Raw genomic sequence first — 26,920 nt, 5'->3', positions numbered from 1 at the left:
GTCGAACTCAATGAGCCAATAGCACACGATAGAATCACGCACGGGTAGCGAGACCTACACCGCAGTGCGCAGGCGCCTTGCGGAACACAATTTTACTGGAATTCTCATAGAACGGGAATGCGCGTGCGCAAAGGAACGTAACTGTAGTTGCCCGCTGGGAAGGGTCGAGCCGACATGCGCGTGTGCAAAGGAACGTAACTGTAGTTGCCCGCTGATGCATTTAATAGCGGTCCGAAGCCCATGTAGGCGGTGCGTGAGTAATCGTTTAGCGCATGCGTAGGACGGACCGCAGAGACTGAAAGGCGCATGTGTGGGGGAATTCAGTTTCCTCAAGACGGGTTGCGCATGCTTGTTTAGGCGCTTCACGCACGTGCCAGTGGGAGTTGTGGTTTTTGACTCCTTAAAAAGAAATACAGAAGCTTCTTTTTATTCGAAGGTGGGTTTTCTTTTCTTTCTTTTTTGGTCTTTTTATGGCGCATCTCTTCTGCAAAAGAGAACTTGAACTAGGCCTTGGTTCAGATATTACCCACACCCAAGGAGCCATTAAAGTAGCTATGGGGGAATTACCAGAGCCTTTTAGAGGTCAATAAGAAAACTTTTTAAATTTGTTATCGCTTTTTTAAAAAAGAGCTCTTTTCTTGGGATTGCAACAGTTGCCAGGCACACAATAATTTATGAAGTGAAGATTTCCCCTTTGAGTATCATTGATCCAAAAAATGAAAAATCCACACCTGCTAGGTCTGTGTGTGTCAAGAGACACAAAATATTTTTCATAGTAAAACAGCTCGTTTCCGTGAGGCAGGCTTGTCAGATCTCAGAAGGTAAGCAGGTTCGGCCCTGTTCATTATTTGGATGGGAGACCACAGAGGAATACTAGGATTATGAAGCAGGCAATGGCAAACCGCCTCCGAACCTCTCTTGCTTTGCAAACCTTATGGGATCACGATGAATAAGCTGTGACTTGATGGCAAAAAACCCAAACCTCATGATGTGTTTTTTAGAATATCTTAATCGGTCTCTCCTAAATCTTCTCAATAAACATTTGAGGGAGGTGAAAACTCCCAGTAATGGGACTATTATTTTTCTAATTGGAATAGACATTTCTCTCCAGGACTGTTGGCAGCTCTAGCAGCCGCAACCCCTTGTGCATATGACATAGCAGTTGATGATGTCATTAGCTTCCTCTACCAAATCATCATTTTGGGTTGTTGTTGGGGGTTGTTTCCTCCCCCCCCCCCCCCCCCCCGTATATTTTTTTAAAATGCTGATTTAACCTCTTAAAATATGTTTTGGCTGGGTTTTGGTGATTTATTGCTGCTATTGTCCTTATTGTCAGTTACTGATGAAACACCTTTACTGTCTCTTTGGAAGCCTTTTCAGGCGGAGAGTGGGATGGGAAATTGTGTAAGTAAATAATCGGTAAACTGGGTGGTACAGTCAAGCAAGGGAGTGTTGCCAGGAGAGCTGGTACCACATCTTGTTTTTGCCACGTTTTCTGTTCCCCGCTCCTGGCTCTTTTAAGAGAAGACTGCAAAACTGGGGTGGACAGGCAAACATTCTCCTCGTATAGAAAGAAATGACAGGAAAAGCTTAATTTGAAATCATTTCCTGGTACTACATTTCTCTGTGATATAATTGTTGTCAGTGGCATAAGAGCAAGGCTAGAAAACAAAGGTGGCAACCTTCCGGACAGTCCTGCTTCTGAGACAGCATCCCTTTATGGTTGGAAAGCCACCGACAGCTTAACAGTCAAAACTGTGAGCGCTGACAGTTTCTGCTGAATTTTGTGAAAATGGGTATTTTGGTGTAGACTCTAATCTGGGAGAACCGGGTTTGATTCCTCACTTCTCCACATGCAGCTGCTGGTGTGACCTTGGGTCAGTTACAAGTTCTTTCAGAGCTGTCCTCTCACCAGCAGCTCTCAGGAGAGCTCTCTCAGCCCCACCTACCTCATAGGGCAGTGATGGTGAACCTTTTAGAGACCGAGTGCCCAAACTGCGACCTAAAACCCACTTATTTATCGCAAAGTGCCAACACGGCAATTTAACCTGAATACTGAGGTTTTACTTTAGAAAAAACAACTCATACATTAACTTAAGATGATCCAAACAAAGTAAGGAAAGCAATCCCAAATGCTTTCATTTACTTAAAATTATTTGGCAGAGAATTCGACACTTTAATGATGGTCTGGGCTTGGCTCAGGCGATGGCACGCGTGCCCACAGAGAGGGCTCTGAGTGCCACCTCTGGCACCCGTGCCATAGGTTCACCACCACTGTCATAGGGTGTCTGCTGTGGGGAGAAGAAGGGAAAGGAGATTGTAAGCCGCTCTGAGACTCCTTCGGGTAGTAAAGGGCGGGGTATAAATCCAATCTCCTCCTTCTGTTGCCTTTTGGACAGCTCGGTACTCAAAGTGACGTACAATGAAGTCTACATTCTGTATTTTCCCACTCTGGGAGCTGGGATAGAGCACACGCTGAGTGAACGTACTGCAATCTGGGCGGTTTCCGGTTCAAACCTCTGTCATGAACTCGCGAGGTGGCCTTGGCAGGGTAGCCAGCTCTGCCTTGGGAAAATCCTGGAGATTTGGGGTGAAGCCTGGGGAGGGGAGGGGAGGGAGCTGAGCGGGGGACGTGTTTCCGTAGACTCCACCCTCTGAAGCTGCCATTTTCTCCAGGGGAACTGATCTGTGTTGCCTGGAGATCAGTTGTAATTCTGGGAGAACTGCAGGTCTCCCCTGGAGGATGGTGACTCTAGGCCTTAGGCAGGACTTTGTCTCTCAGCACCTCCCCGCCACCACTTTACAAAGACAACCCTGCTGATGTACTTCACAAGGCTGTCGTAATGATTACAGCAAGAGGACGTAGGAGGGAAGCATTTTATTTTCGGAGTTAAACGGGGAGGCGAGAGAGGCAGACAGATTCTCAGGTCCACTCAGTTCCTGCCTATCCAGGAGTTGGCAAATGAACCGTCATTCGCTGCTTTCCGTCCTCCATTTTGTTCCATCATGTAGGAGGCTTCCGGGCCTCAACTTCTAAAGCAGATCGAGGGGGGCACCTCTGGTCCACAGAGCAGTGTGTAGGTGGGGGCATTATTGTGTGGTTTTGGCTGCCTGTTGTGGGGTTTTGGTTGCCTGTAAGAAAAGGAGACAACAAGCTATGTTGGTATGATCATTCTAGACTCTAGAACAGAGCCAGATACTCCATCCCCAATATGGAACCAAGAAAAATGAGTTACGAAGGTAGATTGTAGGGCTTAGAGCCAAGGCTTTGGGGCATTTTGAGAGCCTAAAAGGGTTAAGAACCCTGATGGATCAGACTAGTGATCCATCTAGTCCAGCATCCTGTCTCAAACAGTGGCCAACCAGTTTCTCTGGATGGCCAACAACAGAGCATAGAGGCCAAGGACTTCCCCTGATGTTGACTCCTGGCTCTAAGATTCAGAGGCGTAGTGCCTCTGAATGTGGAGGTTCCCCTCAGTCACATGGCTAGTAGCCACAGATATCCTCCATGAATCTCTCTGATCCCCTTTTAAAGCTGTCTGTGCCTGTGTCCATCACTACAACCTCTGGCAGCGAATTCCTCACTTTAAATCACTCTCTGTGTAAAGTAGTATTTCCTTTTGTCTGTCCTGAGCCTACTGCCCATCAGTTTCATTGGATGCCTTCAGGTTAGAGCAGGCAAAACTTGGAACAGTGAAATCTGGTTTTGTTGGAAGAAGATGCTTAAAAGGTATAAAGAATTTTTCTTTCCATGTGTTTGACAGAAAGTCCATCTAACCGCTCATGGTAATCTGATGTAATTCCCAGTTTTCAGGCAAGAGCTATCCTTAGCAGGGTGCTGTGTTTTGTCCAAACACCTGTACTGTAACAGCTCCATCACAGACGGAAATTTAATAGCTGCAGGCCACTGTAACAGGGAAATGCTATCGGTTTTGAGTTTCTGCCTGCGATGCAGCTCTTAGAGGCAAAGGGTGGGGGGAATGGCTGCTCTGTTTCTTAGTCTGCTGTCTCTGTTTGCTTCTTGAAGCATCGATGATCAAACCAGGGTGTTCATATAGGCAAACCAGGGTACATATGCTTTTAAACTGCTAGCTCTGCTCGGGTTGCTAACGCCTAGAGAAAAATGCCCCAGCCCTTTTATAGAGGCTTAATATGTCAAAATGGGCACCTGAAGCTTTACATGGCACAGAGGTCAATAATACACTTCTATTAAAAGGACAGGATACTTTTCTCCAGGCCAGTTGGCAACCCTAGCCTTCACTAAGGGACTCTGTAGATTGTCCATATGTGTGGCTATGAATGAGGGGTGTGATGTGATTATGTAAAATCCAATCACACTCTGCAAAGCATCGAGAACCATTCCCTGTATTAATTATTGACAATCTCCCCACTTTTGCTAAGTTAACAATTATAATCTTAAGGAATCCCACGTCTTTTGTTAAGTGTTTGAGGAATGGTGTCAAACGTCTTGATGAATTCTAACTCGGCAAATTCATGCTGGAGTCCCCCTTTGAAGCTCTCCTTATAGAGTACGGTGGTTTTAGGTCAACCACTGTGGGTGGTGGGAGACTGAAATGGCCCCTCGCTGGTTTGTGAAAGGAAGGAGACTTTAATCTTCTGGCAGAAGGAAATGCAGGACTCACCAGGTTGGCAGACCCGACTCTTGGACACGGATATGGGCTCCCCCAGAGTCTCTCCGCGCAGGGAGGCTGTTATTTTCCTAGCCACATAGCGGCAGGCTGAATGAGAAAGATGATATTTGAGAATGCATTTTTCTGGAGATGCGGGAAATGCATGCTTCCCTGTACTGTAGATCATAGCTCTCATTTCGTCCTGGTCTCCTTTCCTCCCTCACAAGCCTTCCCCACCCCCCACCCCGGTTTTTTTCCTTTAACCCAATAGACACTTCTCTTCCCCCAAAATGCTAAGAGAACCCAGGAAATCCTAGCATCCCATCACCTGTATTTACACTCATTCTGAGCCCTCTGTCTGCAGGAGGGGGGTATAGATGTTTAAGTAATTCTTGTAAAAAAAAACCCCTACATACCGCCTATTATAAGTCACACCATGTTTTAGTGGGGCGTCAGCCGTCAAGGAAGCTCTGCTCTGTTTCTTGCACCAAAGGAGCTAGGGGGAAAAACAGAGGCCGGTTTGAAGGATGGAGAAAGGTATTGTGGGAGATGTAGTTCTATAACTCAGTTTCTTTCCGAAGGTTCTGTCCACAAGCCGTGCAGTTTCACTGCCAGAACAGCTTTTTCTTTTTAAAGGAAAATACACTGAAATCACACCGTTTCTAGGCACCTCCTTTCTGGTCTGTGCTTCTTTTTCTCGGGTGTGTTTTAATTTGCACTGAACCCAGTCGAGTACAGAAGAGTAGCTTTGTGGCACAGTCTTTTCTTCCCTGTTTGCTGCCGCCTTTTCCCTATTCTTGTCCAACAATTTTCTGCCAAAGCTGATAAAAATTGCTTAATTAGAATATATGTTCTTCCTCCTCAGTGGCTTACAAAAAACACTGAAGCCACAAGATTATGGATAAAAAAATACTACGGTAACTAAAACCAGCAATAGTAAAATATAGCTTGCCAGCAACATGGTAAAAATCAAACAGGACCTGACTACAATAACCCGCCACACGCACAAAAATTACAACAATCAAAACTGTCATCTAGTAGTTCTTTTTTTCAGCTTTCTCAAAATGCTTTTGAATATTAAAAGAGAAGGGGCCAGGCGTGCTTCATTGTGGCGGGGGCAGGTGGAGCGTTTTTCTTACATACAATTTAGAAAAATTGTATGCTTGCTGATAGTAAGTAAAGGTAAAAGTTTCCCTTGCTTGAAAGCCAGTCGAATCTGACTCTAGGGATGCGGTGCTCATCTCCGTTTCCAAGCCGAAGAGCCAGCGCTGTCCAAAGACATTACCGTGGTCATGTGGCCGGCATGACTAGACGCCAAGGCGCACAAGAACGCTGATAGTACCAAGATGCCTATTCCAGAATATTCTGGCATGTTGAAAACTAAAGTGTTTGAAAACCCACCTGTATTTCTGTCAGACCTTGTTTAGTGCAGAGCTGGATATGGGAGTCGTAAATTCAAAGTCCCAAATATAATCCCCCCTTCACCCCAACCTACTCCCCCCCCATTCAACTTTGATTCTGGGGCACCAGCGTGATCTTTCAGTATTGCCTATCGTAACAGAGAACTCTTTCTAGGGATGAAAGTCCCTTAGAATTTGGTGGGGCTTATTTCTGAGGAGACCATCATGCGCTTTTTAGTCTTTCTCTGCTCCTGAACACTTCAAAGATTACAAAGCTCTAATTGGGCAAGCTGCAGTTTTATTTATATTGCATTGTAAAACTCCATGTAATTGCTAGCGCTGCGTTACTAATTAAAAAATAAGACAATTCAGCACACCCTGTTAAGAATCTGTGGCAAAATCTCCTCATTTTAACGTGCAAAGCTGTTTTGAGTTGTAGGGATCCCAGCTTCCAGGTGGTACTTGGGGTTGGGGATGCTTTGGAATCACAGTCCATCTCCAGACTACAGAGATCAGTTTCCCCTGGAGAAAATGGATGCTTTGGAGGGTGGACTCTAGGGCCTTGTAGCCCACTGAGGTCCCTGTCCTCCCCAGGCTCCAGCCCCAAATCTCTTGGAGTTTTCCAACCTGGATCTGCAACCCTACCCCCATCCCCTGCCACTGGCTGGGGGACTTGGCAACCCTACTGAGTTGTTGTCCTACTAGCAGCCATTTATGAGAGCAGGGCCTGTTTATTTAATAGATCTTTTAATCTGACCTTCCTCCAAGAAGCTCTGTTTCCTTGCTGGCAGGCATACTTTCCCCCTAATGCCATTTTATCATCCTAACAACCCTGTGCGGTAGATTAGTGTGAGAGGTAGTTGGCCCAAAGTCTCTGTGTGGGGACCCCCATCCTAGTCTGATTAAATTTGTCAGGAGCCTTTTAAAAATCCTTCTGTTATATGTGGGGTTCTGCAAAAGATTCCCTTTTCAACTGGTCTTATATGATACAGGCCTTAAATTACCTGCAGTTAGGAAGCTGCTTGGGCAAACTCCTACCAGCAGAACCTTAGGCGGGAAAAGAGAGATGCCTCAACCAGTTCCTAGGGGACACTGCCATTTTCTGACAGCAAATCTGTGTTGGAATGGACCCATTTTCCTGACTTGGCAGTTGACAGATTGAAACCTAAAGAAGCCCCTCCACAAAATAACAGGGTATTGTCATGATGGAAAAGTGAATGTAAACTGTGCCAGCCCCATAGTTGCCCCCAAAGCAAGCAGCCTTAAGGGTTCTCAATTTAATATGTTGTCGAAGGCTTTCACAGCCGGAGTTCATTAGCTGTTGTAGATTTTCCAGGTTGTATGGCTGTGGTCTTGGCATTGTAGGACCTGACGTTTCGCCAGTAGCTGCGACTGGCATCCTCAGAGGTATAACACAGAAAGATGGAGTACTCTCTGTGACATAGAGAGGACTCCATCTTTCTGTGTTATACCTCTGAGTACTCTCTGTGACACAGAGAGGACTCCATCTTTCTGTGTTATACCTCTGAGGATGCCAGTCACAGCTACTGGTGAAACATCAGGTCCTACAATGCCAAGACCACAGCCGTACAACCTGGAAAATCTACAACAGCCTTAAGGGTTCTGAATTTGTTGATGCAAGCTGGGGGGGGCTCCAGGTGGGGCATGGAGATCTCCTGGAATCACAGCTGATCTCCAGACTGCAGAGATCAATCCCCTGGGAGAAAACGGTGGCTTTGGATGGTGGACTGAATGGCATTATGCCCTGCTGGGCTCCACTCCCAAATCCCCAGGAATTTCCCAGTCTGGAGTTGGCAGTTGGGTGGAGGATGCAGTGTGGCAGTTCTGCCCCACCATCAAATATTCCCCACTGGGATTCTCTTGCCTCTCCCTCCAGGACACGAGCAGGTGGATTCTCCCACACACTGTCATTGCCACCACTTTTCCTTTAAGTGAGTGTGGACTAGTTTTGTGGCTCCAGTAGAATTTGAGCAGTTTCAGTCCTCCCCCTCCCTTCCGGTTAATTTACAAAGTCATCTTTTTCTGCATCATTGGAGAGTCCCTGGAGAGGCTAGAGCCCCCCTTACTCCGTGCAGGTGGCCCTGTCGTCCTCCACACCGTAGTGGCAGAGTTTAGAATTTAGAGACATTCCCGGATGTTTAACAGTGTTGGGGAGCGGGTGCTTTGGGGGCTTGGGCTTAGATCGCTTGACCGTAGTTCTGGATCAAGCCGTAGAGAATGTTAGCTGTTGTAGATTTTCCAGGTTGTATGGCTTTGGTCTTGGCCTTAGAGAATGCCGTGCTAGGTGCTTGTGTCACTCCTCGTATCAAAGTAGTTTTAAGCCATTTCTTGCTCTGGTAGTCTTTGTCAGTCGGTCCAGAAATATTGCATTCAGAAAAGCCAGCCAGTTTCCTATTCGCTGTAGCCCTTTGTTTTCTAAGGTCAAGAAATGATGGGGAATCCCATCGACCTTTAATTAACTCCTTCAGTGTTGCTATCTGTTCTCTTCACGTTTTGCAAACCCTCAGCTTATGTTTCAGCCTCAGTTGCAGGCATACCTAGCAAGGTGCTAAGACGGAGGGGAAGAGAGTGACTAGAAACGAAAGGGGGATCTTCCCTCTCATAATTTTTCGACAGGAGGAATACCTTGTTGAACAGAGAGGGTTTCCCCCTTCTATTGTATCTCCTTTCTGTCTGCCTCCATCTTAGCATCTCCCGAAAGATAGCTTCAGCTTCCAGCCGTTGCTAGGACAGGTGGTTGCCGAGGAAATGACGATGTTGGAGGGGGGGGAGAAGGGGGGAATGTGGAAGGGGACTCGAGAGACGAGTGTTTCTGAGGCAGAAGCTGAATTATATTCTCTCCTGGGCTGACTCCTCGATCCAACACTGTACCAAGCAAGAAGGGTAAGAGGAGGGAAAGATGGGTGGGAGGGATACGCATTTTGACAATGGACGTGAGACTTCAGACCCAGGCACAGCACCAGGGGGTTTGGATTGGGAGTGTGTGCCTGCTCTCTGGGAAAGGTAATTGCAGTAGACATGAACACGCCTGGAAGGAGAGGTTGATAGAAGTTGGAAGTTTGGGAGCCCATTTTGAATGCTGCTCTACATGGAGCCTGATGTGTCTGGTGTGAAGGGAGCCGTGGGTTATTACAATGCAAGAGACTAAGGGGGAAATGGAGTGAATTCTGTCCAACCTGTAGGCAGCTCTGTTACGATGTCGTGCCATGGTACTGATGTGAACTGCTCAGGGAGAAACTGACAGCCATAGAATGTTGGTAACAGACTGTGGGGCCTTGGCAGGTGAGGTCTGTTAACCCCAAATGAGGGGAGAAGCAAAGCAGTTGTGAAGGGTTGTTGGGTCGTGGTGTCCAGAGAGGCATAATGTGAACTAACCAGCCAAATCTCTGAAAATCTCTCCTCTTGTTGTTACCTGACTATTGTGCGACCTTTGTCCTCCAGAGATCGTCTTGCAAACCGGCCATGCCTGTCTTCAATGCAACTGTCTTAGGTAGGCTGTTGTCCTTCCTGTTTTACAGATGAGGAACGGAGGCTGAAGGAATGCGATTCACCACGGCCACAAAGCGAGTCCACGACTAACCCGGGATTTGGAAGAAAAGGTATTTTAGTTTGCACCCTCCACTTTGTGCGCTGGGCTTCCCTGGCCCATCAGTGGGTTAAGGATGGGAGGGGGGAAGAGAAACAGAGCATAATCCTTTATCGTTTTCAGTGCCACGCTGTATTTCTTCTTCTTCATCAGCAGGTATCGAGCAGGATTTCGCTGTTTCCCCTGCTGGTAGAAGGGAGCATTACAGTGCTAGACTAGGAATTTTCTGATTGGTTGAGAAGATAATGGCAAGTGAGGAGAGACAAGGTCCAGGAGGAAGGCCCAAGAACAATAACATGAGCCAGATAACAGCCTGTGGAGAAGAAAACAACCAAGTCGGAGTTAGAGAGGGGGCTGAGTCGAAAGTACAAGGAGAAGCCATGAAAGAGAACCGGCTTCCCTCTAACCAACTAAGATCAGCCGATGGGGGCGTCCCTTGGGTCTGCCCTGACGGCACGTTTGTCAAACTGGTCCTGGAGGCTGGTAAAGGTGTGGATAAGCCAAAAGAAGGCTCCATGTGCCAGGTCTTCATTGAGGCTCAACCAGGCGGCCCCCTGAGTTACCCATCCCACAGCTGGGCTGAGGTGGAGCTGGGTGCAGGAGACGCTGAATGGGATGGGGCGGTGGACCGCTGCCTGGAGACCATGCTGGCTGGGGAACGGGCAGAGTTAAGGCTAACGGGAGGAGGCATCATTATCATCCAGTTGGCCAGCTTCACGCCAGCCAAGGATTCCTGGGAGATGAGCGCCAGTGAGAAATGGAACTTGGTCATCCGCAACAAAGAGCACGGCGGCGAGCTCTACCGGGCCGGGGATATTGGCGCAGCAGCCAGGCGCTACGCCAAGGCCCTGCGGCTGCTTGTGGCAGCTGCCCCGCCCCCGGACTACGACCAAATCAAAGCCGAGCTCCACGCCAACCTGGCCGCCTGTCAGCTGAGGCTGCGCCAGCCGGCCAACGCCGCTTGCAACTGTACCAAGACGCTGGCGCTGCAGCCGGCCAACACCAAGGCGCTCTTTCGGCGTGGCTTAGCTTACGACGCCATGAACGATCTGGAAGGGGCGGCTCAAGATCTGAAGGGCGTTTTGCGAGTGGAGCCCGGAAACCGAGCGGCCCGGCGGGAGCTGGAAAGGGTGATGGAGAGGATAAAGGTGCGGGACGCCAAACTGGCACGAGCCATGCAGAAAATGTTTGGCTGAATAAAAGGATTAACCCCACCGCCTTCTTTGTTGTCTTATGTTATTTTCATCCTGCCCTTCCTCCCAAGGAATTCAGGGTAGCCTTCCTGTGCTCTCTGTGACCCAGGAGATGCAGGGCTAGAGTCTGGGGAGGGGCTGTGGCTCAGCCGAAGAGCCTCTGCTTGGCATGCACAGGGCCCCAGGTTTGGTCCCCTGCATCTCTAGTGGAAAGGATCAGGTAGCAGGTGACGTGAAAGGCCTCTGCCTGAGACCCTGTGGAGAGCTGCTGCCCGTCTGAGGAGACCGTCCTGACCTTGATGGATCAATGGTCTGATGCAGCATAAGGCAACTTTTATGTTATTTATTTTTAAGCCAGTTTGGTGTAGTGGTTAAGCGTGTGGACTCTGCTCTGGGAGAACCGGGTTTGATTCTCCACTCCTCCACTTGCAGCTGCTGGATGACAAGGAGTTTGTAAGCCACTCTGAGACTCCCGAGTGAAGGGCAGGGTATAAATCCAATCTCTTCTTCTTCTTCTAAACACAGATGGTGCTTGGTCAGGAGAACTTCAGAGTGGGCCTATTGTCCCAGGAGAGGCAGGTTTTAACCCTTGGCCTTTCCCGGTTTCCAAGAGTCTGCTTTTTGCCCCTGCAAAGGAAACAGCAGTTTGGGGAAGGGTGGTGGAAAATGTGATCAGGAGAAAAGGGTCAAACGTGCATTTCCGTGCACTACAGCCTCATCCAAATTCCCTTCTTCTGCACAGCTGCTTTTAGACTCAAAGGTGACCCTAATCACGGAGAGCCAGTTTGGTGTGATAGGCAGGAGTGAGGACTCTAATCCGGGAGAACCAGGTGTGATTCCCCACTCCTCCACATGCAGCTGCTGGTGTATCCTTGGGTCAGTCACAAGTTCTCAGAGCTGTTCTCTCAAGGGCAGTTCTCAAGAGAGCTCTCTCAGCCCCACCTACCTCACCGGGTGTCTGTTGTGGGGAGGGGAAGGGAAAGGGATTATAAGCAGCTCTGATACTCCTTTGGGTAGTGAAGGGCAGGGTATAAATCCAATCTCTTTCTTCTTCTCCCATGTCAAATTGGGTTCGAACCTGAGAACCTTAAGTGTGCCACAGTCCTACTGTGAGTTTCATGGCTGGGGGAGGTACATTTGAAGGCAAGGCTTCCTGGTTTCAGTCCTTCATTCTTCACATCATCACACCATCCTGTGTGTTTCTGTCTGGAAGGACTGTTCTGTAATCCTGGAATTGGGTGCCTGGGCCTAGAATTTGACTTCGCGAGAATTTCCCCCCATTTTTTAAGTGTAAGCAAGTTCTAGGCCTGGGGGGGGTTGTGCTGTAAAACCACTTAGGCGCAATCTCAAGAGTCAAAGAGCAGGAAGATAACAGGATTTGGGGGGGGGAGGCAAATGCCTGGGGCAGGTCCTTGTGCTCCCCCAGCACATTGTAGTGCTGTAGGTTGCCCACATGCATTGCAAGACATTTGGAATTACGTGCAAAATTCTCCTAAAAATCACAGCCTTCCTTATTTCAGTGCAGAGTTTTAACATTTGGGTGTACATTTTTTAAGGCAATGTCTCTTAAAGGGGTGAAGAAGTCCTTGGGAACATTTAGACAGCTGCCAAAAGTTCTACCCTTCCTCCAGGAAACTCCAAGAATTGTATATAGATCTCCCCACCTCTATTTCTCACAACACCTCTGCGAGGTAGGAGCAGGGCTTCAGTGGAGTTGAGGCTTTAATGTTCTGTATAATTTTGGCCGCACAACAACCCTGTGAGGTGAGAGCAGGACTTCAGCTGAGATGAGGCTTTAATGTTCCACGCGATTTCCTCAGCTGACCGTACCACCCTGCCCAGTTCAGAGAACGATACTTTATTATGCAATGGGGGAGGGGGGCATGTACACAGCCCTGCCTACACTTACCTTTCTTAGGCCCGACGGACCACTTTTTCTTCCAAACCTCATCCTTTCCTCCTTTTCCCTTCTCATGACTTACAGGGAAATCAAAGCCAATTTTTTTTTTTGAAAGCCAGAGTTTAGGATACAAAAAAAAAAGTAGCAACGTCAGGCAAAGGTTTAGCGGAAGAATTTTGGGTGTCTTGGGAGACTGTTCCAGTGGGAAAGCAGAGTACACCTAACCTGAAACCTTGAAGTGACCCTGACTTGGCATGTCCCTGGTGGGGTGCGGGAGATTTGCGCCACCGTGGTTTCTGAATAGCCGTAACTGAAAATCTGCCACTCTCCTTTACTGCTGTTATTGTGGGTTTTTCCAGTTTCCCTTGCCTGTGTCCCCCCCCCTTCCCTAGGGCTGTCACATGCCTGCGGCTCACACTTCGAATCCATACATACCCCTCTTGCTGTATCCAGGCAACCGTCTCCGGAGAGACTGCAGTGCCAGGGACGCAGAGATTGGGGACGGTAAACCTGGGGGAAAGAATAATGGCAGGAGGAGGTGGTCGTGAGGTGAACAGGGGAAAGGCATGCCGAACCTTCTGGCGTACCCCCGCATACCATCTGGAAACCCACAGAGAAACCACGGGTAGGCGGAACTAGGAAGGAGGGACTCGCTGTGATGCTGTGATGGAACTGGCCTCCTCTAGAAGAAACTTGCCCCCCCCCATTTCAAAGGGCACTCCCCCCCCACTCCCACCAGCCAACGTGGTTCAAAGAGTGTCGAAAAGGCAGCCGATACTGAGAATCAAGTATCTTTATTAAGTAATAATAATAGAGAAAGAGATTCTGTAACCATGTCACTTGCAACAGAGAGAATAATATAATCACAGTCCAACATCCAAGAAAAAAAATGGGGGAGAGAACCGGGGGGGGGGGGACACGTTTGTTTTCTGTGTCACAGAATGTGGGTTTGGCACAGCAGTTTTTGGGGAGAGGCACTGGGAACGATCAAACGGAACAGACAGGAATCTTTCCACCTGAACCCAAATCGTACTGATGTCCAGTGTTCCCTCTAAGCTGAGTTATAGTGAGTTAGCTCACAGTTTTGTAGCCTCCGGCTCACACATTTTAGTCTCAGCTCAGGGAGGATGGCTTCAGAGCGAACTAATTTATGCAGTAGCCAAATTGCTGGCTCACAACTTTAATGCCAGGAGCTCACAAAGTAGAATTTTTGCTCACAAGACTCGACAGCTTAGAGGGAACATTGCGTGATGTCTCCTGCTACCTGATCCCCCCCCCCCGGCTCCCCTTCCCAAACACACACGCAAGGCACCGCTCACATGGGAGAAAAGCATTCCAAAATGTTACTTTCCCATGACGGCAGCCCGAAACGGTGAGAGGCTAAGCTGGCCCAGCACAATTCACTTACCTGGACTCTCCGCCTGGAATCTGCTTCTGGTCAGACACACCCGCTGCTCGGGGACACCACCACCACACATGCCCCGAGTCAGTATGGGAAATCTGACTTTCGTTGTGGACAGTAGGTGCAGCTCAGGGCGCCCCACTTCCTCCCCTGAGGTAATTTTTTTTTTTTTTAACGTGCCTGATTACTTTTTGTTCTCTGGGTGTTTGCAGAGAATCTACTGCTGTGGATTCCCCCAATACATCTTTTTCCCAGACCCCATCTCATTTTTCTCATTTTTTAAAAAAGGTTTGATGTGTTGTTTTAATGTGGCTTCATCTACAGCACCCTGAGCGTTCACCGGCAGTGGGGGGGGGGGGGTTCTCATTGAAATAAAATGATGAAGGTTGCTCATCTCTATGCAGAGTTACATCCTTTTAAGCCCATTCCCTTGAATTGAATTTTTTTTGGGGGGGGGATTTGCTACCAAGTTACAGCCGATTTATGGCGACCCCTCATCAGGTTTTCTAGCCAAGAAACTAACAGAGGTGGGTTTGCCACTGCCTGCCTCTGCGTAGTGACTTTGAAGTTCCTTGGTGGTCTCCAATCCAAGTAGAAACCAGGACTGACCTTGCTTAGCTTCCAAGAATTGACAAGATCGGGGCCGGGCCGGGCAATGGACTTAGCAGGGTATAAATGTCTTAGCAGGGTATAAATCTGCTCTGTCAGATTGTCGTCAGGATGAGTTACGGGAATATCTGTCATTTAGCCCAAGCATTTACAAAAACGGCAAGAAAGCACTGAGATGAAGAAAGGGAAACAGATGTCTTCCTTTGTTCTTTTCACCAGTGTTGCTTCTCCCCCCCCCCCACTCAAGAAAGAAAGATAATTACAAAGGAAGAGTCGTGAGAGGTGCCCAGGACCAGAAGGGAGATTCCTTAAAGCTGTACAGAATGGGGGCTCCTCACTGGCCAGGAGAAAAAGGAGAAAGCTATCCCTTCCTGATTCCACCATGGTGGTTTTAACCATCCTCTTGAATCCCCAAGTGAGGGTTAGGGACAGACAGCCCTTGGAAGCGATTGTGCTGCTATCATCTAAAACAAAGTCAGGAAGACTGAGAGGGGATTCGAAACTAAGAAGAGGCAGAGACTCGAAACATCCACGTGTTGGGTGGCTCCACCTACCACAGAGGTGGAGGTCCAGATGAAAACATTACAGGATTCTTAGTCGTATGAGCAAATTTACATGGAATCCGTTATACGGGAAGAAGAAGAGATTGGATTTATACCCCGCCCTTCACTTGGAGTCTCAGAGCGGTTTACAAACTCCTTTCCCTTTCCCTTCCCCTCCCCACAACAGACACCCTGTGAGGTGGGTGGGGCTGAGAGAGCTCTGACACAAACTGCTCTTTTTCAAGGACAGCTGTGCCAGAGCTTGTGACTGATCCAAGGTCACATCAGCAGGTGCAAGTGGAGGAGTGGGGAGTCAAACCCAGTTCGCCCAGATTAGAGTCTGCACACTTAACCACTACACCAAACTGGCTCTCTCAGGAAGGGGGCCCTCCCTTGGCTGGAGGTCTTCAAAATCTATGGAGGACACTTGAGCTTGTGATTTCCAAAGACTCAGTGACCTATAATGCCCCTTCCAAGGAGTGTTCCCTCTCAGCTGAGTTAGTGTGAGCTAGCTCACAGTTTTTTTAGCCTCCAGCTCACAGATTTTTGCCTGAGCTCAGGTAGGACGGCTCCAGAGCAAATCGCTGGCTCACAACTTGATGCCAGTAGGTCACAAAGTAGAATTTTTGCTCACCGGACTCCACAGCTTCGAGGGAGCATTGCTTCGAAGTCTAGGACTTGGGGGGGGGGACAGCAATGCCTTTGGGAGATCACTACAGGCAGGGCTTAGGAATGTAGCCAATCCTAATGAGTTTCTGCTGTTGGGTGTGGCCTATTATGCTAATGTGTTCCTGCTGGGTGTGGCCAACTTGGAAGCCAGCCGGAACTCCGTTCCTGTGCGTTCCTGCCCCAAAATAGCCCTGACTACAGGTTGCATCTCACTAATCACAGGCAGCAGGATCAAACCCATGAGAGCAGGCCTTCTTAAACTTGCCGAATAGCTGGGGGGGGGGACAGTAGTGGATGGAGAAAAGAGGGGGTGATACTCAACCGAGATTGAGGCAGCAGGGTGTTGTTGTTTTTCTGGAAGTCAGTGGCACCGTGCATGCAGATGCAGCAGGAGGAAGATGGTGGTAGCCGTGGATGCGGAAAGTGGAGCCTACTCCTTTTGGGTAGGAAAGAAGCTAGCAAAAACATTCTGGTAAAGAACCAGCAGGAGGGAAAGTTTGTCGCTAGGGCCCTAAGAGAGCAGCACCCTGGGGTGGGGGTGGGTCAGGATTCGGTCTGACCGCAGTTGTCTGGAAGTCAGTTGCTGAGTTAATGTGCCATTCACTACGGCAACGGTAGCCAAGGACTGTGCAGGAGACCGTTGCCAAGCGTTTCCCAAGTAATTCGTCGCAGGGGAAGAGACAGTTGCTAAAGACCGCAGGGGGGGACGGTTGCCAAGGACCATCACTGGGAGCGATGGTTGACAGGGATTTTGGGGTTGTTGTCACCAGTTGCCGGGGTGGTACGGGAGTAGGCCGAAGAAGAACACCTTGATCGGTCGCTAGGGGTCCCAGTCATTATCTTGGTGCTGGGCGGCGATGATGATCACCACGGTGAGGATGGTGCACAGGACCATGGCGGCGATGCCCACCGCCAGGCTGATGAAGGAGAAGTTGCGGGCCTCCCGCGAGGCGATTTCTGCTGAGACTATGTCGCCGCGAGCGACCGCAGTTCGCACCTGAGAGAGAGAAATTACAGCGTTGGGGATGGGTGGGTCAGAAGAACTATTCGGTGAAGCCACTGTGCTGTTTTGCACGCTCTGCACAATATACCCATAGTACACATGTAAACAGAACCTGGGAGCTGAGCTACGCGATCAGCAGGATTGAATGGTGTAGCTCTTGCTGGACTGCACCACTCGAGGCAGCAGAGGGAGGACAGCCACCATGGCTAGTCGCCAAGGATGGACTTCAAGGGAACCACCATGTTCAGAGGCAGTAAAATTCCGAATGCCAGTACGAGGAGGCAACCTCAGAAGAAGACATCAGCCTCCATGGCTTATTTGTTGGTCCTCCAGGGCCACTGGTTACACACGTACACGTATGGAGCTGCCTCATGAATCAGGCCCTTGGTCCATCAAGGTCACAGTATTGTCTACTCAGTCTGGCAGTGGCTCTCCAGGGTCTTGGGCTGAGGCCTTTCACATCACCCACCACCTGATCCTTTTTCACTGGAGGTGCCAGGGATTGAACCTAAGGCCTGCAGGCAAAGCAGAGGTTCTTCCACTGAGCCACAGCCCTGCCCAGCCAACTGGTTGGCCTCTGTGTGAAACCGTGTGCTGGACTAGATGAACCACTTGTCTGATTCAGCAGGGCTCTTACGTTCTTATGGAAGGCTCCATAACTGAATACCCCAGGAACTACGTAGCTGGTAACTGTGTGGGACAGGATGCTGGACTAGATGGACCACTGACCTGATCCAGCAGGGCTCTTCTTCTGCTCTTACTCCTCCTCACAGAAAAGAGAGCACAGCGGGTAAACAGAGTTAGACTTGGAGGAGAAGGGGTCCAACCTCCCATGTTCCGTGAAACTCACTAGGTGACCTTGGACCAATCACTATTTCTCAACCTAACCTATATCACAGGATTGCTGTGAAGATAATTAGAGGCAATGGCAAGGAACCTCATATACTTCCAGGAGTTCCTTTGAGGAAGGGTGGGATTAAAAATTGAATAAATAAGAATGAACTTTCCTGCATACAGAAAACTAACAAGTCAGAGGAAAGGGTTTCAATCCAAATGTCTCCTTGCCATGCACCATCCACCGGCAGTCCACCACTAGTGCACTAGTGCACTACCATCGCACTAGCTACCCTCTATCCCCCATATATGGACATCAAGATGGGGCATGCACATCTAGTCGCTGCACTATGGGCAAGAACGGGATGGTCAGGGATAGTCATCTTGCTTTTAGAAATTTTAGAATCTATACAGATTGTATAATTTGCTGAGCATCAAAATCTGTTTTAAATAGGGTTCATTAACTAGCATATCATTGTTTGATGTCGGCGATGTGAAGACAACATCACGTCGCCTTTGGGCCAGTTGGGGGTGGGATTTCTTCCCACCCGTCAGCTGGCCAGCATAGGGGAAGCACCCCACAAAAGCAGGGGTTCCCCCCCAGTGGGGGTCTGGCAACCCTACATGCCAGTCTTCTAGATATCAAGGATTGTTTTTTCTAATTTTAATGTTCAAAATTGAGACACCTTCCCCAACTAAAGTAGTATTGCCAGCAAACATTTCATCTGGTTCTGCGGCCACAAGTCAGTCAGCTATGGATAATTTAACCTATAACAACATGGAAGTATGTTGTGGTGGTAAGTATCTTCAAAATATTTTGAAGAACAGCATAGCCATGTTGGTCTGCAATAGAACGACTAGGTCCAAGTCCAGTAACACCTTAGAGAAAAACAAGATTTTCGAGGTAAGACCTGACTAGGCTTGCCAAGTCCCCCCGGGGGCAGGGAAACCCCCGCCCCAGAGGCCCGTTCCCCGCTGCCGGCGGATCAGGCCCTGGGGGGAGCCCCACCCCGACATGCATGTCACCTGGAAGTGACGTGACGACACCGGGCACGCTGGGGGCGGGGCCACGGTCTTCTGAGGGAAAACTCTATGGTTTTCCCTCGGATGGTTGTGGCCCCGCCCCCAGCGTGCCTGGCGTCGTCACGTCACTTCTGGGTGATGTGTGTGTGGCGCGCGCACGCGCGAACCAAACACCAGCCGGGAGTCCTCCGCTGCGGTGCAACACCCGACTTGGCAACCCTAGACCTGACAAAGGGAGCTTTAACTCTCGAAAGGTCATACTCCCAAAATCTTGTTGGTCTCTAAGATGCTACTGGACTTTGTTATACGCACAGTTTATGAAACCCTGTTATGCACTCAGCACTCTGTCTGACTTAGTAGGCTAAACTTAGTGGACTCACTTAGCACCTTTGACATACACAGCCACACAGATATGTTAAGTGCCATTGATGATTCTAATTACAGAAGCAGAAATCAATTATTAACATATATTCAGATATTCACTTTAGTTCATTGCTTAAATGCATTCTGGGAAAAATACTAAATGCTGACAGGCAGTAACTGACTGCTTATGACCTTGCTTATAATGGCCAGTTGCAATTGCGCATGTCCCTGATGTCAGGAAGCTTGCGTTAGATGGAAACCATACTACACGATGTACCCATATCTGTTACATTAGATACTTTTTATCACTTCATAGCCTGGGAAGAAGAAGGCCCATTGTTCAACTGAAGGAGGTATATTTTTGCCTGAGAAAGTCCAACCTACAGGCCTGGGCCCAATCAGAATGACCGATATATGACAACGTTTGATGGAACCAATAATTATGATTTATTTCTGTCATAGGGAGTATAAAACTTTATGTCTCCCATTGTAACCTTAGGGAGAGCTGTAGGGTCCAAAACCTTATTGGATCTGCACCTCCCTCCTTTGTTGATCAATAAAGTTCAAGATCTGATTCTGCTCTACAGGATTGTACTGAGTGTTTTCTCAAACTGGGCTGGGGAAACACACACACTCAGACAGGATTATTTTCTGTACATCAACTTGGATCTAACTGTTACTCAGCAGAAAATGGACGAGAGAAGCTCTGTTGAACACAGGACAAGAAAGAAGGACTTGAAGCAACAGGGCAATAGATACAGATTAAACAAATATAGAGGACTGTGGTTTGGTCAGCACACCATCCCCATGGAATTACAGTTTCCAAGGTTCCCAGTTGCGGGGTGGATTATTAAACCAGTTTAATTCTGAAGCGTAGATATGCCCTCAGAGACCACTTCCCCTGGCCACCCTCCAAGATAAGATCACTGCACCTTCCAAACATTATCCTCACTCTAAGTAGGACTTGCTGAGTGGGCATCCTTCTTGACGGCTGTCCAACTGGCAGGTTTAAATTATCAAAGTTATTAGTCTGTTGGGCCAACAGGCAGAGACGGCCTCTCAGCACCTCTGCCAGAGGCAGAAACCGACAGGCAGGCCGGCCCCACAAAATGGCCACCAGCCTCCTCAAAGCACTGGCTTCTTTTCAGAACACGGAATGAAGTGATCAGCTCCAGAGTACAGAATGTGTACATGTGTGGGAGGTGAGGGGTGCCAGCCAGACACGAACAGGGAGTGCACTCGGCATATGTTTCGGCAGAGTTTGAGCTGTTTCCTTTTCTCCGTATATTCCTTAAGCGTTCCAAGACGTTGCTCTGTCTGGAAAGGGGTGGTTTCTTATCCAGAACATCCTGAAGGTTTCTAGGATGGTCTTGACAAAACACTCAACAACAAAAGAGATGTCAGATGCCACCACAGTCAAACGTAAGGGAGCCAGGTCTCCCTTGGCCTCTGGTAGGGGGACAGGGTTGCCATTTCCAGGTTGGAATATTCCTGGACATTTGGGGATGGAGCCTGGGGAGGACAGGGACCTCAGTGGGGTTCAGTGCCATAGAGTCCACCCTCCAAAGCATCCATGTTCTCCAGGGGAGCTGATCTCTGCTGTCTGGAGATGAGCTGCAATTCCAGGGGATCTCCAGGTCCCACCTGGAGGCGGGCATCCCTTTTCAAGCCCCGGCTCTCAACTAGACTTGCCAACCTCTTATTGTCTGGAGAGCAGTTGTAATCCCAGGGGATTGCCAGCTCCCACCTTAGGGTTGCCAGACCACCACCACCCGGTGGAGGCGGGGGTACCCCACTGACAGGCCCTACCTTGCCTCCACCAATCAGCTGGCTGGTGGGGGGTGTGCTTTCCCTGAGATCCAGGGCTATTTTTGGGCAGGAACGCACAGGAACGGAGTTCTGGCTGGCTCCTGAGTTGGCCACGCCCAGCAGGAACTCATTAGCATAATAGGCCACACCCAACAGCAGAAACTCATTAGGATTGGCTACATTAGGGGTGTGTGGCCTAACAGGCAAAGGAGTTCCTGCTACAAAAAAAGCCCTGGGTCTTGACAACAAACAAGGTAAACAGAATAAGAAGCAAGAGGTGGGTGTGGCTGGATGACCACACTTCTGGTAACATGGGGGTGTGGCCTAATATGCTAATGAGCGGTGCTGTCAGGGTGTGGCCTAATATGCAAATGGTTTTTATGTTGGGTGTGGCCTATTATGCTAATGAGTTTCTGCTGGGCTTTTTCTACAAAAAAAGCCCTGGGGAGATCCATCCAATGTGCTGCAGTGCCGGAAGTGATGTGATCACATCCGGGACATTGGGGCAATGCTCTGGTATTTGGGCAAAAGCTCTATGGTAGAAGCCAAATGAATCATAGAGTGTTTGCCCAAATACCAGACTGTTGCCTCAACATCCTGGACATGACGACGTCACTTATGGGTCACGTGGGCAGTGAAGTAGGCATGTCACTGTAGGGCGAATGAACCTTCCTGCTGCTCCCAGGAAGGGCTCCCCTCCACTGCTGGTTGCCAGGAGGGACCCGGTAATTCTGCCCCACCTGGAGGTTGGCAACCGTCGTCAGCAACTCTTTTGCCAACATTACCAAATAGTATTCCTATCCACTGCCACCACTATGGGCCTTCAGTGGAATGAAAGGTGCATGCAAGGCACTTTTATTAAACAACACCCTGTAGAGCAGGGGTGTCAAACATGCGGCCCGGGGGCCGGATCAGGCCCCCGGAGGGCTTCTATCAGGCCCGCAGTGGAACTGGCTGTCTTCTGCTTCTTCTTCCAGTTCTGCTGCTGCCGCTGCGTCATCGTAGGTTTGCAGCTTACAGATACACACCAGAACAGCATACGCAACAGCACAGACATTTTGATGCAATAATTCAGAGCAAGAGGTGTCAGTTATCAGACACTGTTAAATAAACAAAATATTGCAAGAGTGCTAATGTTTTAAGCATGTTTTTATTTTAAGTTAAAAAAAAACACCCTCTGTGTTTGTGCCCTTTATAAAGTTTATATCTCCGCTACCTGGAATTACATTTTATGGCACACGTGGCGTGGCCCAACAAGGTCTCATTTATGTCAAGTCCGAGCCTCATAACAAATGAGTTCGACACCCCTGCTGTAGAGGTTGGCCACTGGCAGCCCCTCTGGCAGATCTGGGGGCCCTTTCAAGTGTCCCATTTGGCCTGCACTTGACAACTGGGAGGTGACAGGTAGGGGGGGGCAGTGGCAGTCTATTTTGGGGATCAGGCCCTTCTTTATGACTAGTCAAGTGACCCTTTAGGAACCAGAAACATAGAGTACCTTATATAAAACTGCCTTGTACTGAGGTTCTATTGGTCCGCTGAGCTCATTATGCTCAATGTCAGTGATTCTTCAGGTTATTTCCAGCATTGGCTACATGAGATTCTCGAACTGGAGATGCCAGGAGTCCAGCTACATAAAGCAGGTTCTCTATCCCATAGAGCCAGGGCCCCTCCTTTAAAACCTTAACTAGAGACTTACTTTTATTTTATTTAATCTCAGCGTTGGGACCGCCAGAGTCATCTAGTTCAACCCCCTGCCAGCGCTGGGACTATAAGTGTAACTGGCCACTGTTGGGGAATGGGGGACAGGGTTGCCAGCTCCAGGCTGGGGAAAATCCTGGACAGAGGTAGATTCGGGGGGGATCGCGGGGGATCGCAGGGGAAGTCCCGCCCCCTGCTTCCGGCCGCCCCGCTTCCGGCCCTCATTCAGCCAGGAGGAGGCAGGAGAAGAGGGAGGGTAAGTTGCTTCCTCCCTGCCTCTCCCCACCCCTGCCTGCCTGGGGCCAGGGAGGGCCTTTGCGGGGCTTCCTTGCACTCCCGCCGGCCTTGCAGGTCCACTGCCGGGCCCCTCATTGTCCATCATACTTTTTTTAAAGTACTGGTTTTTTTGAGGGGAGGTATAGTCCACTAAGACTAGCGTGCCACCTGTCCAGGTTGTCCAGAGGTCCCCATCAGCTCAAGAACTGCAGATCTTGGAAGCTAAGCAGGGTTGACTCTGCAAGTATTTATGTCACACTTCCGGTGATGTCAGGGGGTGTGGCATATGCTAATGAGTTATGCTAATGAGTTCCCCTAGCTCTTTTTCTATGAAACGACCCCTGCTCCTGGGGATTTCGGGATGGAGCCTGGGGAGGAGAGGGAACTCAGTGGGCTACAATGCCATACAGTCCACCCTCCAAAGCACCCATTTTCTCCAGGGGAACTGATCTCTGTCATCTGGAGATGAGCTGTAATTCCAGGGGATCTCCAGGTCCCACCTGGAGGCTGGCACCCATAATTAATATCCCTAACAAGTAGGTATCCAACTGATTCTTAAGAACTTCCAACAACAAAGAATCCACCACCACACGAGTTAGACTGTTCCAGTGTCAAACTTGCTGCACTGTCGGGAAATGCTTCTTCAAATTTAACTGAAACCTCCTTTGCTGTGGTTTATAGCCATTCATCCTGTCATCCAACGCAACCGAGGACATATCCACCCCATCCTCTACACAGGATGCCAGGGACATGGAAATTTTGTTCCCATTTCACATCTAAACTGGATTTGGGAGGGGGGATTGCATCAATGTGACATCATCACCCCCACATCATCAATGTTCTGTGTTTTCCACCACCTCCCCAAACATGGTTTGGTACACTCTTTTGGAATGCTGTGTGGATGGGAAGAAGATGTGTATGTTTGCAGATGTCCTGCCCAGATTGGCACCATTTTCCTTCTGTCATCTGTCACTCACACAGCAGCCAGAGAAGGCGCATGGAAATCATGCAGACAGGACCAAAACGGAAGCCTCCTGCATGCAAAACACACCCGCATTTATCACTTTGCTTCCCAACGTACTTGTTGAGGACGCACAGGCAATCCCTGAAGATCTGTCAGGAACAAAGCCCGTGGCGAGCCCCCCCCCCCCTTCTTCCCTGATGCTCACCTGGATAGCCTTGATTATGGCAATGATGCCCGTGGGCCAGAAGCAGCAGATGGTGGTGAGGACAGCAATGGGAAGGTAATCGTGCGGCGGGCGACGTGGTTCCAGGATGGCAATGCCAGGGGACACCTGTGTTGGAGACATAGCCGGTGGTGGAGGAGGGTTGCCCTGGGAGTATGACTGGGGGCAAGACACAGAAAACTGGGGTCACAATAGGAGGAGCTCTCCAGTTTACATGGCTCCAGAGATTCAGAGACGAGCTTGATATTCAGCGCAGTCCTATGGACGAGCCCTTCCCGGACTGTACCACTTCAGACTGCAGGTGGGGACTGGGGAATCACATTCTCAAATGTTCTCACACCATAAGTAGAAAAAAAAATCCCAAAAGACCTCTCCCATGAGATTCTGCTGAATAAGAAGATCGACCAGGGAATTCTAAAGCACAGAAAAGACCCACCCACAAGAAGAAGGGACGACTCTCATCTCAAAGAGAGTAGCACCCTCTAGGAAAGAGAGGAGCAAAATACACTGAAGAACCTTCCCAGTGCTAGACGGAAAAATCTCATACTCAAAGGGCCAGTCTGTATGATCGGCAGAATCAAGTGGCAAAGCTTTCCCTGGACTGTACCATTGCAGGCTGCAACGATGGGAGGGTAACATTATGAGGGTGAGAATGACCCTTCAGAAAGAACGTTCTTGTCAGAAAGAAAAGTTCAGCTTCGCTTTCTAGACATGCTGCCTTTCTATATACAATGCAGGGCTTTTTTTTTTCCGGGGGAATGCACCGAAATAGTTCCAAAACCTCTTCAACGAAATTCTTTTTAAAAATTTTAAAGTCCATGACTTTTCAGTATACAGACTGAAAACTTCATTTCCTTCTTGAGAGTTCTGGCACCTCTTTTTCTGAAAAAAAAAAGCGCCCTGATACAGGGAATGATTTTGTTTACTAAAAGTGTTACCCGCTTGGCTTTGCAGATATCGTCAACTTGCTTCAAACTGCCCTCAACAGAGGAAAAGGATATTTTTCAAAAGCCCTCCCCACAATCAGAGAGGAATCTCAGCTGATCACAGAGAACAGAAGAGAAAGGACTCTTTCTTGGGGATCCAAAACCCAATCCACAGAGAAAGGAATTCCCTGGTCAAAAGTCAGTGCGGCATAATTGGTTTTTATAGCCTGCTTTTCTCAACCTTAAGGAGTCTCAAAGTGGCTTTCAATAGCATTCTCTTCCCCTCCCCACAATGGACACCTTTTGAGGTAGGTGGGGCTGAGAGAGTTCTGAGGGAATTGTGACTGGTCACAGGTCATTCAGGAAGATAGGCCGTCTTGGGGCTCAGTCTGTCCCTGAGGGGCTTCTCATCCGGCCTGTGGCACACAGATCCAAGTCCTAACCTTTCCCTATGAACTTCCAAAGGATTTTCTTGCACACACAAAGGGCTCTTTAACCCTCTCCTCCCCCTGGTGAGCGGAGGCTTTGGCAGAGCCCTCCCTGCATTATGTGCTTCGGTGGCTCAGTCCGGGATACAAGCAAAGGCCTCTAGTTGCCTCCCCACTAAATGGGAACAGCAGCTGGGCTTCTGTTAGAGAAGCTGTCAAGGCCAAAAGCCGCTGTTGCTGCCCTTATGAGACACAGAGAGAAAGAGGCCTTTGCTTTTCTCTCTCCTTGTAGGGTAATGGGCCAATAAGCACCCAGCCGATGTTGCCAGTCTTTCAGATAAAAATATGGCTCCCTGCTAGACAAATTAGTTGCTGACCAGAGGCCCTGGGGCAGGAGCCAAGCTTGCTGGACTTCTCCATCACCGTGAGTGTTCTGAGAGTGCACCTAGAATGCTCCCAATGCACCCATGGTGGTAGGCTTGCCAAGTCCCCCGGGGGGTGGGGAAACCCCCGCCCCAGAGGCCCGTTACCCGCCGCCGGTGGATCGGGCCCCGGGGGGAACCCCACCACCAAAGCACGTGACGTGCATGTCGCCCAGAGGTGATGCGATTGCGTCGGGCGTGTTGGGGGCGGGGCCACGGTCATCTGAGGGAAAACTCTATGGTTTTACCTCGGATGGTCGTGGCCCCGCCCCCAGCGTGCCCGGTGTGGTCGCGTCACTTCCGGGCGACGGGGTTGCGGCGCGTGCGCGCAAAGCACACACGCATGCACTCCCGGAGCAGCACTGGAGTCCCTTGCTCCAGCGCCAATCCGACTTGGCAACCCTACATGGTGGCCACAAAATGACAGAGACGACTGATACTGACAGGTCCACTGATAACCAAGGTAGATTGTCCATCATTACAGATCTGTTCATGGAAACCCTAACAAGCTTCTTGGGATTTCCTGACTGTCATTGTCAAAAGCCAGGGTGGTATAGTGAATAGACTGGCAGACTAGGCCCCTGGATAATCCAGGTTCAAATTCCCACTTCCCCCATGGAAGCTTGTTGTGTAACCTTGGGCCCATCACAAAGCTCTCAGCCTGGCCTACCTCACAGGGCTGTTGTGTGAAAATGGAGGAGGAGAGAGCAATGTTCTAGAAGCCACTTTGAGTCCCAATGAGGAGAAAAATGGGAACAAACGAACGACTGAACGAACAAAATAGATCAGTCCAGTGTGGTATACTGGGAAGACTAGAACTAGAGAGACCTGGGTTCAAATCCACCCTCTTTCATGAAACCATAGGGTGACTCTGAGCCAGTCACATGTGCTAAGCCTCACAGGCCTGTTGTGAGGATAAAATGCAGCGAGGGAGAACTATGTTTGCTGCGCTGCTGAACTCCTCGGTGGGAGAAGCTCAGAAAACTGCTTCTTTGGGA

At 49.3% G+C, this 26,920-nt stretch overlaps 2 protein-coding genes and 1 long non-coding RNA gene across 4 annotated transcripts in view; 1 reads left to right on the top strand and 2 right to left on the bottom strand.

Moving 5' to 3' along the window:
• Positions 1-161: 161 nt before the first annotated feature.
• Positions 162-10,846, top strand: FKBPL (FK506 binding protein like). Of its 2 annotated transcripts, none has more exons than XM_015420806.1 (3): positions 162-436; positions 9,571-9,651; positions 9,795-10,846. In XM_015420806.1, exon 3 carries the CDS (start codon positions 9,884-9,886, stop codon positions 10,832-10,834), a length of 951 nt encoding a protein of 316 aa, XP_015276292.1. In that variant the 5' UTR covers positions 162-436; positions 9,571-9,651; positions 9,795-9,883; the 3' UTR covers positions 10,835-10,846. The 2 variants fall into 2 exon arrangements, with proteins under 2 accessions (XP_015276292.1, XP_015276291.1); XM_015420805.1 differs by having other exon boundaries at positions 9,792-10,846.
• On the bottom strand, positions 2,869-5,141 carry LOC107118460. The gene is made up of 3 exons (XR_001482766.1): positions 5,048-5,141; positions 4,644-4,739; positions 2,869-3,132 (listed from the first exon to the last, which is right to left on the bottom strand). It is a non-coding gene; the product is annotated as an uncharacterized LOC107118460 (long non-coding RNA).
• A 5,885-nt stretch (positions 10,847-16,731) lies between the features above and the next one.
• Positions 16,732-26,920, bottom strand: part of PRRT1 (proline-rich transmembrane protein 1) — a 29,626-nt gene continuing 19,437 nt past the window's right edge. The window contains 2 exon segments of the mRNA XM_015420800.1: positions 16,732-16,950; positions 24,129-24,305. Coding sequence (XP_015276286.1) covers positions 16,774-16,950; positions 24,129-24,305 — 354 coding nt within the window. The 3' untranslated portion in view covers positions 16,732-16,773.

The sequence above is a fragment of the Gekko japonicus genome, unplaced genomic scaffold (genome assembly GCF_001447785.1).
Source record: "Gekko japonicus isolate JY-2015 unplaced genomic scaffold, Gekko_japonicus_V1.1 scaffold1882, whole genome shotgun sequence".
Classification (NCBI taxonomy): Eukaryota; Metazoa; Chordata; class Lepidosauria; order Squamata; family Gekkonidae; genus Gekko; species Gekko japonicus.
This window is presented reverse-complemented; position numbering and strand designations above follow the sequence as displayed.

Coding starts and splice junctions, on each gene's coding strand:
- FKBPL (XM_015420806.1), top strand. CDS start 9,884: ATGGCAAGTGAGGAGAGACAAGGTCCAGGAGGAAGGCCCAAGAACAAT.